A 16,448-nucleotide genomic window follows, 5' to 3' on the forward strand; every position below is an offset into this window, starting at 1 on the left:
ATATTTATATGGAGTTGTTTTTAGTGTGATTTTTTGGACTTTCTAGTGTTGAAATCTGACGGAAAAATTTGACTTGAAACCTTAATTTGTATTATTTAAATTAGTTTTTTGATTGTATATATGGCATCTAAAAAACCCTTAGGGCACTTCCATTGTGCATGGATTACCCATCAAGCTTGTGATTTCAATAAATTCCTGCCGGATTTTAGAGAAATTAGACTAGAAAAACCCACCAGAAAAACTTCCAAAAAGTCTCACTAAAGACAACTCTTATATATATATATATATATATATATATATATATATATATATATATATATAACACTCATTTTCAATAATACCTATTTCACTCGAGTCATAGAACAAATGAATTCAATTATTATATTAATATGGTAAGGTGTATTTCTATGCGACATCGGATAACAAAATCTGTATTAATTAGTTTATTCATGAGCTGCATTTTATGTTGCACCTACAACTTTGTTTAAAGGTTTCATTAATATTACTACACCGAAAGGACTATACAGCCACATTTATGTGACAACACCCGCCTTGGGATTTTCCCGTTGAACTTTCTGGACTCATGCACAATCACGACCCCTAGAGGCATGCTAGTATTGGGATGACTAGGGTTTCCATCGAACAATTCAACATGGTTTTCACAACAATGATAACTATATTCCTATAGCCGGAGACCCGCTTGGCAATTCATTGCTACTCTCTGCGACGGATTTCCCTGTATCCGAATCTAAACCTGTTACATTGCACAGAGCTGTGCTTGAAAAGGCAATTCGACTGTTTCTGGGAACTTATACTAGTTCGTTGACTCCGCCTAATAGGGAGACAATCTCCAATGCTACATGGAGCATTGTCTTGTTACCATTATCAGTGAATTCAGGTTGCAGCCCCTACCCAGATGAATCTTCGTTACAACTCCTCACATAGGTGAGAGGTTCTACACCTGAATCCTCAATTATTCATTTATTCCAGTGTTTAGTCTTACAAGGGTTTTGTTTATGTGTATCAGGTAACTATTTGAGCTTAATTCATGTGTGTTGGTTTACAAGACAATCTTGGTTCTTGATTAATACTAGGTATTATTCTGTTCTCGGCCAGGTTTATTGTTCCTCAATTAAGTGATGGCGACTAGGCAACTTCCTGTATCATTTGATTTTCTCTGGCCACTCACTGTTATTCTAGTCGTGCCTCACCCACATCTGGAGTAGGGTTTTGATTCTGGTTTACCACACTGTCTATGCCGTGACTGAAGGCTTATGTTTATCAATTCGACTAAGAATTAATTTTCTAGGTAATAATTTTAAGGGTTGTATTTTAAACTAAATGTAGCTATGATAATTTGACTCTTTCCCCATATATGTATAGTCTAGTTTGTTTTTCTAAGTACCACATGGTTCAGTTTCTGATTTAAAGTATCAACTGGATAATATTGATATTATGGACTGTACTCTTTTCGTTCCATGAATGGCACAACTCTCATATCGTTTACAACTTGTATGATTTAATGTATAATTTTGTTCTTCTTTCCAAAGAAAAGAAATGACAGCCAACACATTATCAATGATTTTGTTTTGTTTCTTTACTAGTAATGATATTAAGTTCGTCATATGATTCCTATGGTTTCCAGTCTCTGCATTGTACCATTGGAAAACACAATCTTTCTTTTCTTTAGTATTTCTCTGATATTAAAGTTTTTGTTTTCAGATTCCATGTAATAGCATAACCCCATTTTCTTACTACTAGTTCTGCATTAACTATACATTTATCTCTATTTCTATTTTATGGAAGTTCAATTCATCCTCGCAATGGCTAAAAGTCTCTTATGTTTAATTTACTTCTGTCTAATTTCCTGTTTTACCTCCTCGACTTGTAGGTCGGGGTCCTCCAATGACCTCTTCCTAGTCCACGAGGATCATCATGAATTGGGTATAGGAGTATCCACTATGGGTTTTCTCCTAAAGAGGACTAACCTTACCCCTATTGATTGTTTTGACCCCTTTAATTCCAAGGATTCTGTCTACTAACAACAAACAATTTTGTCTTACAGTAATTTAATTATAGAGGAAGGAAATAACGCAATAACCCAAGACTTTTCCTACAAAAAGAAATACAACTAAGTCACCCTATTAGATTAGAATTTACACAAATAAAATTTATTCTCAAGAAAAAAAATAGTACTAATACATACTTATATGTTACTGCTGGTTATGCAGTCAGGGAACTCTGTCTGAGCATGCTCTCCTCCCTACCAACGAGACTAGAAATTATGTCCGAGTCTCCCTCGAGCCCCTAGACTTCCACAGTTCCTTTATAGTCTTTCTTGAGTTAATCATTTAGATGTCAAGACCGCCTGGGTCTAATCTGAAATCTCTAGACCTTATCTGTAAGATGAAAAACTCCACTGGCTCAGACCAGCTCAAGAGGTATACACCTAATGTAGCTCTAGGCTACTTTCTTGTCCCATTTGAGTCTTCTCTTAGTTATCTTTCTTTTATTTTTCCAGATTCTAAGAAGAAGCTATTTTTCATTCACTGAGATCTTTATTCTCCAGAATGAGGACCAAACTCATAACTATCATAACTACTAGGAAGTTAGGTTTTTCTTGTCAAACATGAGCTCCTTCAAGAGTTCCTTTTTTGTAACAAGTATTCTTATTTTCTTTCAAGAAAATAAGAAAATTTACTTTTATCATATGTGTTTCCAAAATTAATATAATTAAGTCTTTCAACTGTCAACTTTTGCCTACCGTAAAAAACTACAAACAAAAATTACCAACAATTACTAGTATTAACTGGAGGTGTTACATCTTCCCCTCCTGGTTTGAAACATTGTCCCCAATGTTTAATCCTGTATTTGAAACAGATGTGGATATGCTTGTTGCATCATACTTTCCTCTTCCCAAGTAGCCTCCTCCGGGGTAAAGTGCCGCCACTGCACTTGGGTGATAACTCACTTCCATAGCGTTACTTCTTTTCGGTCTAGGATACAATTGTTCTAGCAAGAATTCTCCATCCCATTCTACCTGCATCCAAATAGGACATTATTAAAACAAAACTATATAAGAATTAATTTTAGATCATCATGTACGTTATACAAATATTATGCTTTTACCTGCACTTCCTGCCAGTTTATAATATGCCCGAGATCATATATATATATATATATATATATATATATATATATATATATATAGTAAGGAGATGTGAAATACGTTATGCACCCGCATATAACTTGGTAATGCGAGTCTATAAGCTATAGGCCCAATTCTTTCTAGGACCTGAAAAGGTCCATAATATCGAGGACTTAGTTTGGTGCAACCAACCCATCTCAAAGTACTTCTTTTGGGCTTAACCCTTACATAAACGTGATCTCCTATTTGAAATTCCTTAAATGTCTGCTTCCTATCTACATATACCTTCTACTGATATTGTGCTGCTCTTAAGTTTTGCTTTACCTTCCTCACATCTTGTTCCATTTCTATTAACATGTCTGGCCCAAGCATGAGTCTATTTTTGGGACTATTCCAATTAACTAGAGTTTTACATTTCCTTCCATATAGTACTTCAAATGGACTCATTTTCAATGACTCATGGTAATTATTGTTATATGTGAATTCTACTAAGTGGAGGTACTCCTCCCATTTACTTGGTTGTTGCATTACATACATATGCAACATGTCTTCTAACACTTGATTTACCCGCTCTATTTGTCCATGTGTTTGTGGGTGATAAGATGTGCTGAATCGAATTTGAGTTCCTGACCCTAAGAAAAGGGATTTCCAAAAGGCAGATGTAAATTTTGCATCCGTGTTAGATACTATAGCTTTAAAAATTCCATGGAGCCGGAATATTTCCTTCATAAATATGTTTGCAATTTGTGCAACATTGTATGCAGATTTAACATTGATGAAGTGGGAGAATTTACTCAATTTTTCCACTACAACCATGATAGAATCATTATGTTTTTGTGTTTTTCACAGAAAGTCCATTATGATCGTTTCCCATTTCCATTTGGGTATGGCTAATGGGTGGAGCAAACCAACCGGGTCCTGATGTTTTGCTTTCACTTGTTGTCACTCCAAACACTTAGCCAAGTATTCCACAATATCTTTTCACATTCCTAGCCAGAAATAATTCCTCTTAATAGCATAAAATAGTTTCTGATAACCTGGATGTGCATCATAAGGGTTCCGATGTAATTCATCTAACAACAATCGCTTAATGGATGACAGGTTTTGTACGTCGATCTTTCCTTTAAATGTCAGCAAATTTTCATTGTTAATACCAAAGTCAGTCTATTTTCCTCCATCTCGGCCTTGTTTTCTCTGCTACCATAAAAATTCATACTCTGGGTCTCGATTTGATGCTTCCTTAATTTGTTTTGAAAATTTAGGTTCCACTTGACTGTATTTTATCTCATAAATACATTGCAACTTCCTACTGAGTGCATCCACTACTCGATTTTCCTTTCCTTTTAGATGTTTAATATCAAAATCGAATTCACTTAAAAATGCAGTCCATCTTGCTTGTTAAGCATTTAAAGTAGGTTGTCTAAAGAAATTAGTTAAACTATTATGATCTGTCATAAGTAGAAATTTCTTTCCCAACAATAATGTCGCCACATTTTGAAGGCACGCACCACTGTTGTTAACTCCAAATCATAGGCATTGTATTGTTGCTCATGCTCCTTTAGTTTGTGTGATTCATAAGCCACCACTCTATCATCTTGCATTAGAACTCCCCCAACACCTTCTATGCAGGCGTCCGTATAGACGACAATTTATTTTCTTGGATTAGCAATCTTCAATACCAGAGCTGAAGTCAACCTGTGCTCTAATTCTTCAAAGCTATGCTAATACTCTGTCATCCACTTGAATGCTCTTCTATTCTTCTCTAAAGAAGTGATGGAGTAAGAAATTCATGAAAATCCCTCTGTAAAGTGGTGGTAGTACCTAGCTAATCCCATAAACGATCTAATGTTTGCCATATTCCTAGGTACTGACAATTCCATGATAGTTCTGATTTTCTCAGGATCCACTGCTAATCCTTCAGAGGAAATTACATGCCCCAAATATTGAATCTGGTCTTTATAAAAGTCACACTTTCTAAGTTTAGCATAAAGTTGGTTTTCCCTCAGTGTTTGCAGCACTATCCAAAGGTGTTCTTCTACAATTTTTGAATAAATCAGAATATCATCTATAAAGACTAAGAAAAACTTGTCTAAGTATGGATGGAAAATTCCATTCATCAAACTCATAAACATTGCAGGGGTGTTAGTTAGGCCAAATGGAAGTACAATAAACTCATAATGGCCATAACGAGTTCTGAATGTGGTTTTGTTGATATCTTCTTCCTTTATTCTTATTTGATGATAACCCGAGCACAAGTCTATTTTTGAGAATACTTTTGCTCCCTTCACCTGATCGAATAGATTATCAATCCGGGGCAATGGGTATTTATTTTTAATGGTTAATTTATTTAACTTTCTATAATCAATACATAACCGTAATGTGTCATCTTTCTTCCTCACAAATAATACTGGGGCACCCCATGGCGAGACACTGGGGCATATGTATCCTTTGTCAAGTAGCTCTTGAAGTTGTAATTTCAATTCATTCAGCTCCGGAATACTCATATGGTAAGGGGTTTTCGACACATGAGCTGCTCTAGGAACCAATTCGATTGTAAAATCAATATCTCGCTTGGGCAACAACCTTGAAATTTCTTCTGGAAAAACATCGTTGAATTCCTGCAATACCGGTATATTTTCTAAATAAGAAATATTTCCCTTAGAATTGGTGTATCCAACTTGCATAGTGTAAATCTAAAAACCTTTCCTCATGCATTTACTTAATTGATTAGTTGTGGTTGGATGTAGTCTAATTCCTTTCTTAATGCCCTAAATTTACTGTCTATTTCCTTATTCTGTGAGGAAACTGATGGTATTCTCTCTATAGTTGACCACAGACCAATGTTTTTCCAACTAGTCCATGCCAATCAATATGTCATAAGATCCTAATGGAAACACATTTAAAGTTTCCTTAATCTGCTGGCCACCGATTCCTATCACACACTCCTCTACTTTAGAGGTCACTCTTCGTTTTGTTCTGGTAGCCAATTGTACCAGCCAAGCGTTATTAAACTTAACACTTTGTAAATGACATGATTCAACTACCTTAGGACTAATGTAACTTAAGCTTGCACCAGGATCTATTAAAACAGAAACATAGCGGTTGGCTAATTTACCTTCGAATTCGACCATTGTTGGTTGATATTCGGCTTGGTGATCCTCCAATGCTGCATTAATTCGCAGAATGTTCCTTGCCACCTCTCCAACTGTAGAGGCTTCTTGAATATTCGTAGTTTTCTCTGGTTTTCCCCGATGAGGATAATTTTTATAATAATGAGGTTCTCCACAACCCCAACACTGTGGAGGGGGTTTCAAAACTTGATTTGGATTGGGCTTACTAGATGCCTTCGTTTGTCGGGTCTCATTAGGAATGCAAGTTTTCTGCTGATTCTTTTCCAAAGGTCTGTAAAAGGGTCTTTTTGTAGAATTCCTGTTTTCGATAACTTTAGTCCCTTTCATATTCTGTATGCTTTTCTTCCCTTTTTTTATGCAACCAACCCCTATTGTTCTCATTTTTCAACTTCATTTGCTGATAGAAAATCCTGGCTTTCCAAGTAGCTTCATCCATTGTTTTTGGATTGCCAAATTCCAAACTCCCCTTCATGAATACTGGTAGACTATTGATAAAGCATTGTACCTTAGCTATCTCTTCCTGAATATAGGGAACGTATCTCAACAATGAGGTGAATTTAGTTATAAATTCATCCATGGTTTGCTGACCCACCTTTAGATCATGGAATTCCTTCGATTTTTCATCATAAAAACGTTCTGTCAAATACTTGTATTCAAAATGATTTTGGAATTTGTCCCATGTTACTTCCTTCTCTTCAATCTTTTGAATCTATTTTATCTCCTCCCACGACAGGGTGGATTTATTTTGCAATTGATATATTGCTAGTTGAGCCTTCAAATTATCATCATACTCATATATCTAAAAATACTTATTCATGTTAATCAGCCACGCTTCTGCAGCTTCCTCGACCTCCCCATTGAATGTTGGGGGTTTCATTTTCTTAAACTCCCCATGTAGTTCTACTTTTTGTTTCTTAGTTTTACCAATAGACACATTTTCAGACTCCTCTTCATTATTCATCTGACTTCCTTTGACTTCGGGGTGTCCCTCCCCTTAGGGATTCATTTCTACTCTATTTCCGTTATCTGCGCTTGAGTTTAGATTTCTTTGGTTATGTATGTATGTCAGAGTTTTTATGATCCTTTCTTATTCTAACCTCAACCTTTCATTGTCAGCTTGGTGATTGGTCATTTCTTCCCGCAACTCCTAGACTATTTCCAGTAGTAATTCATTTGTATTTTAGGTGTTTTCCCCTAGCTAAACCCACATTTTTGGGTTAGTTACCATATGGAGTCTCGACTCATCTCTCGGTCATCTAGATAGGCTAGTTTCCACTCCTCTTCGCATGGCACCTAGCTTCCACTTGCTTAGTATCCCTTTTCTGCTGTGAATCATACAACAATTTTATTTTGTTATTATTTTGTGTGCCTATATAGGCCTCAACTTGTAACTAGACTCTAATACCAATTGTAAAACCCATTTTCAATAACACCTATTTCACCTGTCATGATTAATAGTAATAAATATAAAGAAAATTACATTGAATTAAATAGATATACCCTATGTAAGAAATATAGAACAAATGAATTCAATTATTATATCAATATGGTATGATGTATTTCTATGTGACATATAATAAAAGTCATATTAATTAGTTCATTCATGAGCTACATTTTATGTTACACCTACGACATTGTATAAAGGTTTCATTAATTGATCCGAATTTAGACATGGATGCAACAAATTATAGATATAACCATAGATACAGAGTTATAACAGAAATAATACTTCATTTCATTAATATAAAATACTAAAATATGCTTACAAACAGAAATGAGAATAAATGTTATATATATCTAGGGGGGATAATATGGGGTACCAAGGGAGGTACTCAAGGTAATAATGTAATAATGGGATGGGCCATAGTAATAAATAAGGTGGTTAACCCATATCATGTAAGGGACCACAAGTAGTTAGTAATAATGTAATAGGCCCATGGTATTAGTTGATGGTATGAGAGAACCATGGTAATGACGCATGGTATTGTATATATGAGGCCTATATAGAGGCTAGAGACTCCATGTAAAGGAATTGTGTCAAGGATTATTGTACGAACAAGCATATGGCTTGTGGAGTATTCTCCTTCCTTAAGGGGTGAATGTATGGTGTTGCCCTACCATAAGGGTTTTTATCAATAAAGAAGCATTTTTATCTATTTTGATATTGTTATTCTTGGGTTTCTTTATATTATCATATATTTCTGGGTTAGATCCATAACAAGTGGTATCAGAGCACTTTCTTGGGCAAAAAAGTGGAGAAATTTTATTTTATTTTATTTTTAATTTTTAATTTATTTATTTTTGCAGGATTTTGGAGGCGGTGATTTTACAGATCATATCTGTATGTTTTGGTACAAGATTTGCAAAATTTAATTACAGATCTGGATTCTATGTGAAAAAATACCCGATTTAAAAAAAAATCGGCTGAATTGGAGTTTGGATGAAGGAGATATCACTAATCTAAAAATCGATGGTGTTAAAAATGTAAACTTTGAAACGGGAACTGATACTGTTACCCGTTTCGTAGAGATAGCAAAAAAGTGACCTGATTTTGAAAAGGGGTGATGCAGAACGAACATGTTTTTTTTAGAGCATAGTTTTTGGCACTTTAATTCTTTTTATGTACATTACGTTTTAGAATCGTTTTAGAATGGTAGTGATTTTCATGCTGATTTTAAAAAGTGAGTATTCTGCATCACCCCATTTTTTTAAAAGACCTGTGTTTTGGCTTTAAATTTTCTAATGTATAAAATGTAAATAATTATTTTGTAAATTTGATCATTTTTGAAGTGGCTGTTTTCTTCACATTTTTTTGTTTTTTTATTTTAATTTTAATTTTTTTTAGTGAGGTTTTTATTGTTTTGCATTTTTAATTAGGAGGTCGATATTTAGAATTTTCGATATTCTACATATTTATACATCCTTAATTAATTTTTCAATCCACATGAAATAATTGTTTCTAAAAAACAATATTTTTTAACAATGAACATAAAATTAACCATTTTAAACATAAATATAACTAAAAAACTACACGTTTTGATAATTTTTTGCTAGAATTGACATGTCAAAATCACAATTTTTATACGATAATTTTAACTAAAAATGGTTAAATAATAGTTTTTTTTTATGAATTTCATGTCAAAAAAATAATAATAATCACTTTTTTCTTCAAAAAATAATGATTAACTTAAAAATCAATGCGAAAATCACATATTACAAATATTGAACGTACAACAACCCTAATTGAGTGTTTATTCTTCTCATAAAATGTCAAAGTCAAAACATTGCAAAGCTTGATTTACAAGCATAACTTAAATTTAATCAACAATGTCACGTAATCCAAACTCTTCATCCTCTAGAGTTTCATCATTGTCTTCTTCCACAATATTTTCTGTTTCCTTTTGCTCACTTTCCTCTTCTAATGGGTCTTTGATGTCTGCGAATCTCCCAATGTATGTCTTTCCAAACATTACATGTAATGGTGGTTGGGGTTTCTTTGCCTTTTTTGCCACACGTGATTCACTAAAGTCCCCTTTATTCAACCCAATTTCTTGCATTGCATTTGGAAGAAATTGAAGAACATTAATTCTTTGCTGAATGAAATTGCACTGTACTGGATCTTTTTCAATTGCAGTGCAATTTCTTCCTTTTTGAAGGAAACATGCTAGCATTGCACCTAATTATAAAGCAAAAAATAAATAATGAACTAAATTAGTACAATGGCATATTAATTAAAAAATAACATATTGAAATTCAATTCCATATAATAAAACTTACCTAAGCCAGAAAATAAATCCAGAACCCAATCTCCTTCATCTGAACAAATGTCTATAAGATAGTTAATCAATAATTGTGGTTTTTGATAAATGTTAACTATCTCTCCTTTTTCTTTTGATTCCGGGAATCAACCAGTGACCAGCCTGGCGGGCAGTTGGTCGCTGGGTGATTCCCACCAGCCAGGCGGGCGGCTGGTGGCTAGGTGATTCCCACCAGTGGGGCGGGCGGCTAGTGGCTACTTCATTCCCAGAATCACCCAGCCACCAGCAGGGCAGGCAGCTGGGTGATTCCGGGAATCAACCAGCCACCAGCCGGGCGGGCGGCTGGTGACTCCAGAATCACCCAGCCACCAGCCGCCCGCCCGGCTGGTGGCTGGTTGATTCCAGGCGGCTGGTGGCTGGTTGATTCCGGGAATCAACCAGCCACCAGCCAGGTGGCCAGCTGGTGGCTGGTTGATTCCCGGAATCAACCAGCCACCGCCCGGCTGGTGGCTGGTTGATTCCCGGAATCACCCAACCACCAGTCGGCCGCCCGGCTGGTGGCTGGTTGATTCCGGGAATCAACCAGCCACCAGCCGCCCACCCGGCTTCACCTAGCCACTAGCCGGGCAGTGAAGCCGGGCGGGTGGCTGGTGGCTGGTTGATTCCGAGAATCAACCAGCCACCAACTGTCTGCCCGGCTGGTGACTGGTTGATTCCGAGAAGCAACCAGCCACCAGTCGGGTGGCCGGCTGGTGGCTGGTTGATTTCGGGAATCAACCAGCCACTAGCTGGCCGCCCGGCTGGTGGCTAGTTGATTCCGGGAATCAACCAGCCACCAGCCGCCCGCCCGGCTTCACCCAGCCAGCCGGGCGGGCGGCTGGTGGCTGGTTGATTCGCGGAATCAACCAGCGACCAGCCGGCCACCTGGCTGGTTGATTCCGGGAATCAACCAGCCACCAACCGCCCGCCCAGTCGGGTGAAGCTAGGCGGGCGGCTGGTGGCTGGTTGATTCCGGGAATTAACCAATCAACCAGCCACCAACCGGGCGGCCAGCTGGTGGCTGGTAGATTACCAAAATCAACCAGCCACCAGCCGGCGGCCCGCCCGACTGGTGGCTGGTTGATTCCCGAAATCAACTAGCCACTAGCCGGCGGCCCGGCTGGTGGCTGGGTGATTCCGGGAATCAACCAGCCACTAGCCGGGCAGCTGGCTGGTGGCTGGTTGATTCCAGGAATCAAACAGCCACCAGCTGGCCGCCCGGCTGGTGGCTGGTTGATTCTCGGAATCAACCAGCCACCAGCCGGGCGGGCGGCTGGTGGCTCATTGATTCCCGGAATCAACCAGCCACCAGCCGAGCCAGCTGGTGGCTGGTTGATTCCGGGAATCAACCAGCCGCCCGCTGGCCGCCCGGCTGGTGGCTGGTTGATTCCGACAATCAACCAGCCACCAGCCGCCTGCCCGGCTTCACCCAGCCACCAGCCGGGCGGCCAGCTGCTGGCTGGTTGATTCCCGGAATCACCAAGCCACCAGCCGCCCGCCCGGCTGGTGGCTGGGTGATTCCGGGTTGATGCGGCTGGTGGCTGGTTGATTCCGGGAATCAACCAGCCACCAGCGGAATCAACCAGCCACCAGCCGCTCGCGCCTGGTTGATTTCGAGAACCAACCAGCCGCCCGCCCGGCTGGTGACTGGTTGATTCTGAGAATCAACTAGCCACCAGCCACCCGCCCGACTGGTGACTGGTTGATTCTGAGAATCAACCAGCCACCAGCCAGCCGCTGGTTGATTCCGGGAATCAACCAGCCACCAGCCAGCCGGCGGCCCGGCTGCCCGCCCGCTTAGTGGCTGGTTGATTCCCGGAATCAACCAGCCACCAGCCGGGCGGCCATCTGGTGGCTGGGTGATTTCGGGAATCAACCAGGCACCAGCCGGGCGGGCGGCTGGTGGCTGGTTGATTCCCGGAATCAACCAGCCACTAGCTGCCCGCCCGGCGGGTGCTTGGTTGATTCCCAGAATCAACCAGCCACCAGATGGCCGCCCGGGTGGTGGCTGGTTGATTCCGGGAATCAACCAGCCACCAGTTGGCCGCCCGGGTGGTGGCTAGTTGATTCCAGGAATCAACCAGCCACCAGCCCGGCAACCAGTCGCCCGCCCGGCTGGTGGCTGGTTGATTCCAAGAATCAACCAGCCACCAGCCTGGCGGCCATCTGGTCGCATTTCGGGAATCAATCAAGCACCAGTAGGGCGGGCGACTGGTGCTGGTTGATTCCGGGAATCAACCAGCCACCAGCCACCAGATGGCTGCCCGGGTGGTGGCTGATTGATTCCGGGAATCAACCAGCCACCAGCTGGCCGCCCGGGTGGTGGCTGGTTGATTCCAGGAATCAACCAGCCACCAGCTGGCTGCCCGGCTGGTGGCTAGTTGATTCCGGGAATCAACCAGCCACCAGCCGCCCTCCCGGCTTCACCCAGCCACCAGTCGGGCGGGCCACCAACTAGGTGGGCGGCTGGTGGTTGGGTGAAGCCGGGCAGGCGGTTGGTGGCTGGTTGATTCCCGTAATCAACCAGCCACCAGCCAGCTGCCCGGAAAGTGGTTGGTTGATTTCGGGAATCAACCAGTTGGTGGCCACCGGTTGGTGGATGGTTGATTCCAGGAATCAACTAGCCACCAGCTGGTCGCCCGGCTGGTGGCCCACCCGGCTGGTCGCTGGGTGAAGCCGGGCGGGCGACTGGTGGATGGTTGATTCTCAGAATCAACTAGCCACCAGCCGGGCGACCAGCTGGTGGCTGGTTGATTCCTGGAATCAACCAGCCTCCAGCCGCCAGCCCGGCTGGTGGCTAGTTGATTCTTGTAATCAACCAGCCACCACCCGGGCGGCCAGTAGGTGGCTGGTTGATTCCCGGAATCAACCAGCCACCACCCAGGCGGCCATCTGGTGGCTGGTGGCTGGTTGATTCTCAGTTGGTGGCTGGTTGATTCCCGGAATCAACCAGCCACCAGCCGGGCTGGAATCAACCAGCCGCCCGCCCGACTGGTGCCTGGTTGATTCCCGAAATCACCCAGCCACCAGATGGCTGCTAGGCTGGTGGCTGGTTGATTCCCGGAATCAACCAGCCACCAGCCGGGCGGGCGACTGGTTGCCCGGCTGGTGGCTGGTTGATTCCCAGAATCAACCAGCCACCACCCGGGCGGCCAGCTGGTGGCTGGTTGATTCCGGGAATCAACCAGCCACCACCCGGGCGGCCATCTGGTGGCTGGTTGATTCCGGGAATCAACCAAGCACCCGCCGGGCGGGCGGCTAGTGGCTGGTTGATTCCCGGAATCAACCAGCCACCATCCGGGTGGGAATAAGCCAGCCACCAGCCGCCCGCTCGGCTGATGCATGGTTGATTCTCGAAATCACCCAGGCACCAGATAGCCGCCCGCCTGGTGGCTGGTTGATTCCGAGAATCAACCAGCCACTAGGGCCGATGGGCGGTTGGTTGATTCCCGCAAGATAACCATCAAGATGGCAACCAATTAGCCACACGGACAACAACCCCCGTAGGACAGATAGAGAGGAGCGAAGATCCACCTACTACACATCAACACAGAAGAGCTACCACGGTCAACTTCCATCTCAAATGAGCGAGGCACCAGCGAGACCGAGGGTTCACCTCTCTCTTGGATGGCTAGATGCACGTGCATGGTACCAGTGGACTACTCTTTTGAGTAGATCTTATTATTTGTGTTCATCCCATGTTTCAGAGACGAAACATGCTAAGGGGGGTGGAATGTTATATATCTAAGGGGGATAATATGGGGTACCAAGGGAGGTACCCAAGGTAATAATGTAATAATGGGATGGACCATAGTAATAAATAAGGTGGTTAACCCATATCATGTAAGGGACCACAAGTAGTTAGTAATAATGTAATGGGCCCATGGTATTAGTTGATGGTATGAGAGAACCATGGTAATGACCCATGGTATTGTATGTATGAGGCCTATATAGAGGCTAGAGACTCCATGTCAAGGAATTGTGTCAAGGATTATTGTATGAACAAGCATATGGCTTGTGGAGTGTTCTCCTTCCTTAAGGGGTGAATGTATGGTGTTGCCCTACCATAAGGGTTTTGATCAATAAAGAAGCATTTCTATCTATTTTGATGTTGTTATTTTTGGGTTTCTTTATATTATCATATATTTCTGGGTTAGATCCATAACAATAAACTAGCTCAGGCGATGGCAGCTACATGCTTCTGAACTGTGTTACAATGAGGCTCAAAGGCCTATTTATTGTTTAGAAACAATGGAAAACCCTAAACATCCAAAAACCTAATCCTAGGAGATGAAATGCCAAACTATGGGCCCTGTTTGGGTAAATTGGTATATCAACTTCCTAGGGTCGTAAATTTGGCATACGATCTCCATTTGACGTGCACAACTTTTGAGTGAGAAAAATCAGTTAATGACCCATGTTGCTCCTGGTTTTGCCAAAAAATGTCGTTCAGGGCTTCAAAACAGCTCCGGAAGTTCAGGACCCGAAAAATTGCCAAAAATAGTAAATTGTGATATAATTAAGGAAACTGAGAAGCTGAAAGACAGTTGTGGGGGTCCAAGTGGGATAGGTGGGTGGCCACCAACATCCACCTGGATCATTAATATTGCTAAACCGTAATGACCATAGAGTCACATTTATGTGACAACACCCGCCTTGGGATTTTCCCATTGAAATTTTTGGAATCATGCACGATCATGACACCTGGATGAAACTTGGCCCTTGGATGACTAGGGTTTCCATTGAATAGTTCAACATCATTTTCATAACAATGGTAATTGTTTTCCTCTGGCTAGAGACCTTGTTGGAAATTCATTTTTACTCTCAATAGCAGAGCTCTGCAACAATGAGGATTTCGGCTCTAAGCTTCACAAGCAATATTCTCGTGCAAATGAATGACCATTTTCCTCTTTTACCAATCTATTTCCCTGTTTCCAAATTTAAACCTATTACATTGCACAGAGCTGCACTTGAAAAGGGGATTCGACTATTTCTTGGCACTTATACTGGTTCGTTGATTCCGCCTGACAGGTAGACAATCTCCATTTCTTGCTAACAATGCTACATGGAGCCTTGTCTTGTTACCATTTTCAATGAATTTGGGTTGCAATCCCTGTTCAAATGAATCTTCGTTACAACTCCTCACACAGGTGAGAGCTTCTACACTCGACTCCTCAATTATTCATTTATTCCAGTGTTTAGTCTAACAATGGTTTTGTTTATGTGTATCAGGTAACTATTCCAGCTTAATTCCTGTGCACTATTTTACAATACAATATTGGTTCTTGATTAATACCAGGTATTATTTTGTTCTTAACTAGTTTTACCGTTCCTTAGTTAAGTAATGGCGACTAGGTAGCTTCCTGTAAATTTTATTTTCTCTATTTTCTCATCGTTATTCTGGTGGTGCCTCACCCACATCTGGAGTAGGGTTTTGATTCTGGTTTACCACACAGCCTATGCCATGAATTGAAGGATTTTGTTTATCAATTCGGCTACAAATTTGATTTTTTGGGCACTAATATTAAGGGTTTTATTTCAAACTGAATGTAGTTATGATAATTTGATTGTTTCCACAAATATGTATAGTCTGGTTCGTTTTTCTGAGCACCACATGGTTCAGATTCTGATTTAAAATATCCACCTGACAATATTGATATTATGGATTGTACTATTTTCGTTCAATGAATGGCATAAGTCTAATTTCATTTGCAACATGTATGATTTAATTTACCATTTTTTTCTTCTTTCCAAAGAAAAGAAATGACAGTCAGCATGTTATCAATGATTTTTTTGTTTGTTTCTTTACTAGTAATGATATTAAGTTCGTCATATGATTCCTATAGTTTCTAGTCTCTGCATTATACCATTGGAAAACATAATCTTTCTTTGATTTAGTATTTCTCTGATATTAAAGTTTCCACTTTTAGATTCCATGTAATAAAAGACCCCCATTTACTTACCACTAGTTTTGTATTAACTATACAATTATCTCTATTTCTGTTTTATGGAATTTCAATTCATCCTCGCAACAATTAAAACTCTCTTCTATTTAATTTACTTCTATCTAATTGTTTGGTTTACCCCCTCGGGTTGTAGGCCAGGGTCCTTCAAAGACCTCTTCCTGTCCCACGAGGGGCATCATTAATTGGGTATGAGACTGTCCACTCTAGGTTTTCTCCCGAAGAGGACTAACCTTACCTCTATTGATTATTTTGACCCCTTTAATTCCAAGGATTCTATCTATCAACAACAAATGATTTTATCCTACAATAATTTAATTACAGAGGAAGGAAATAACACGGTAAGCCAAGATGTTTCTTACAAAAATAAATATAACTAAGTCACCCTATTAGATTAGAATTTACACAA

General features: G+C 40.7%; 1 protein-coding gene across 1 annotated transcript in view; it reads right to left on the bottom strand.

Moving 5' to 3' along the window:
• Window positions 1–674: 674 nt before the first annotated feature.
• Window positions 675–16,448, bottom strand: part of LOC149196819 (GATA transcription factor 28-like) — a 65,631-nt gene continuing 49,857 nt past the window's right edge. The window contains exon 2 of the mRNA XM_089408440.1: window positions 675–754. Coding sequence (XP_089264566.1) covers window positions 675–754 — 80 coding nt within the window. The remainder of the gene's footprint in view (window positions 755–16,448) is intronic.

Source organism: Pinus tabuliformis, chromosome 2_2, assembly GCF_031772625.1.
Source record: "Pinus tabuliformis cultivar Carrire ecotype Pingquan chromosome 2_2, CPIR1, whole genome shotgun sequence".
Classification (NCBI taxonomy): Eukaryota; Viridiplantae; Streptophyta; class Pinopsida; order Pinales; family Pinaceae; genus Pinus; species Pinus tabuliformis.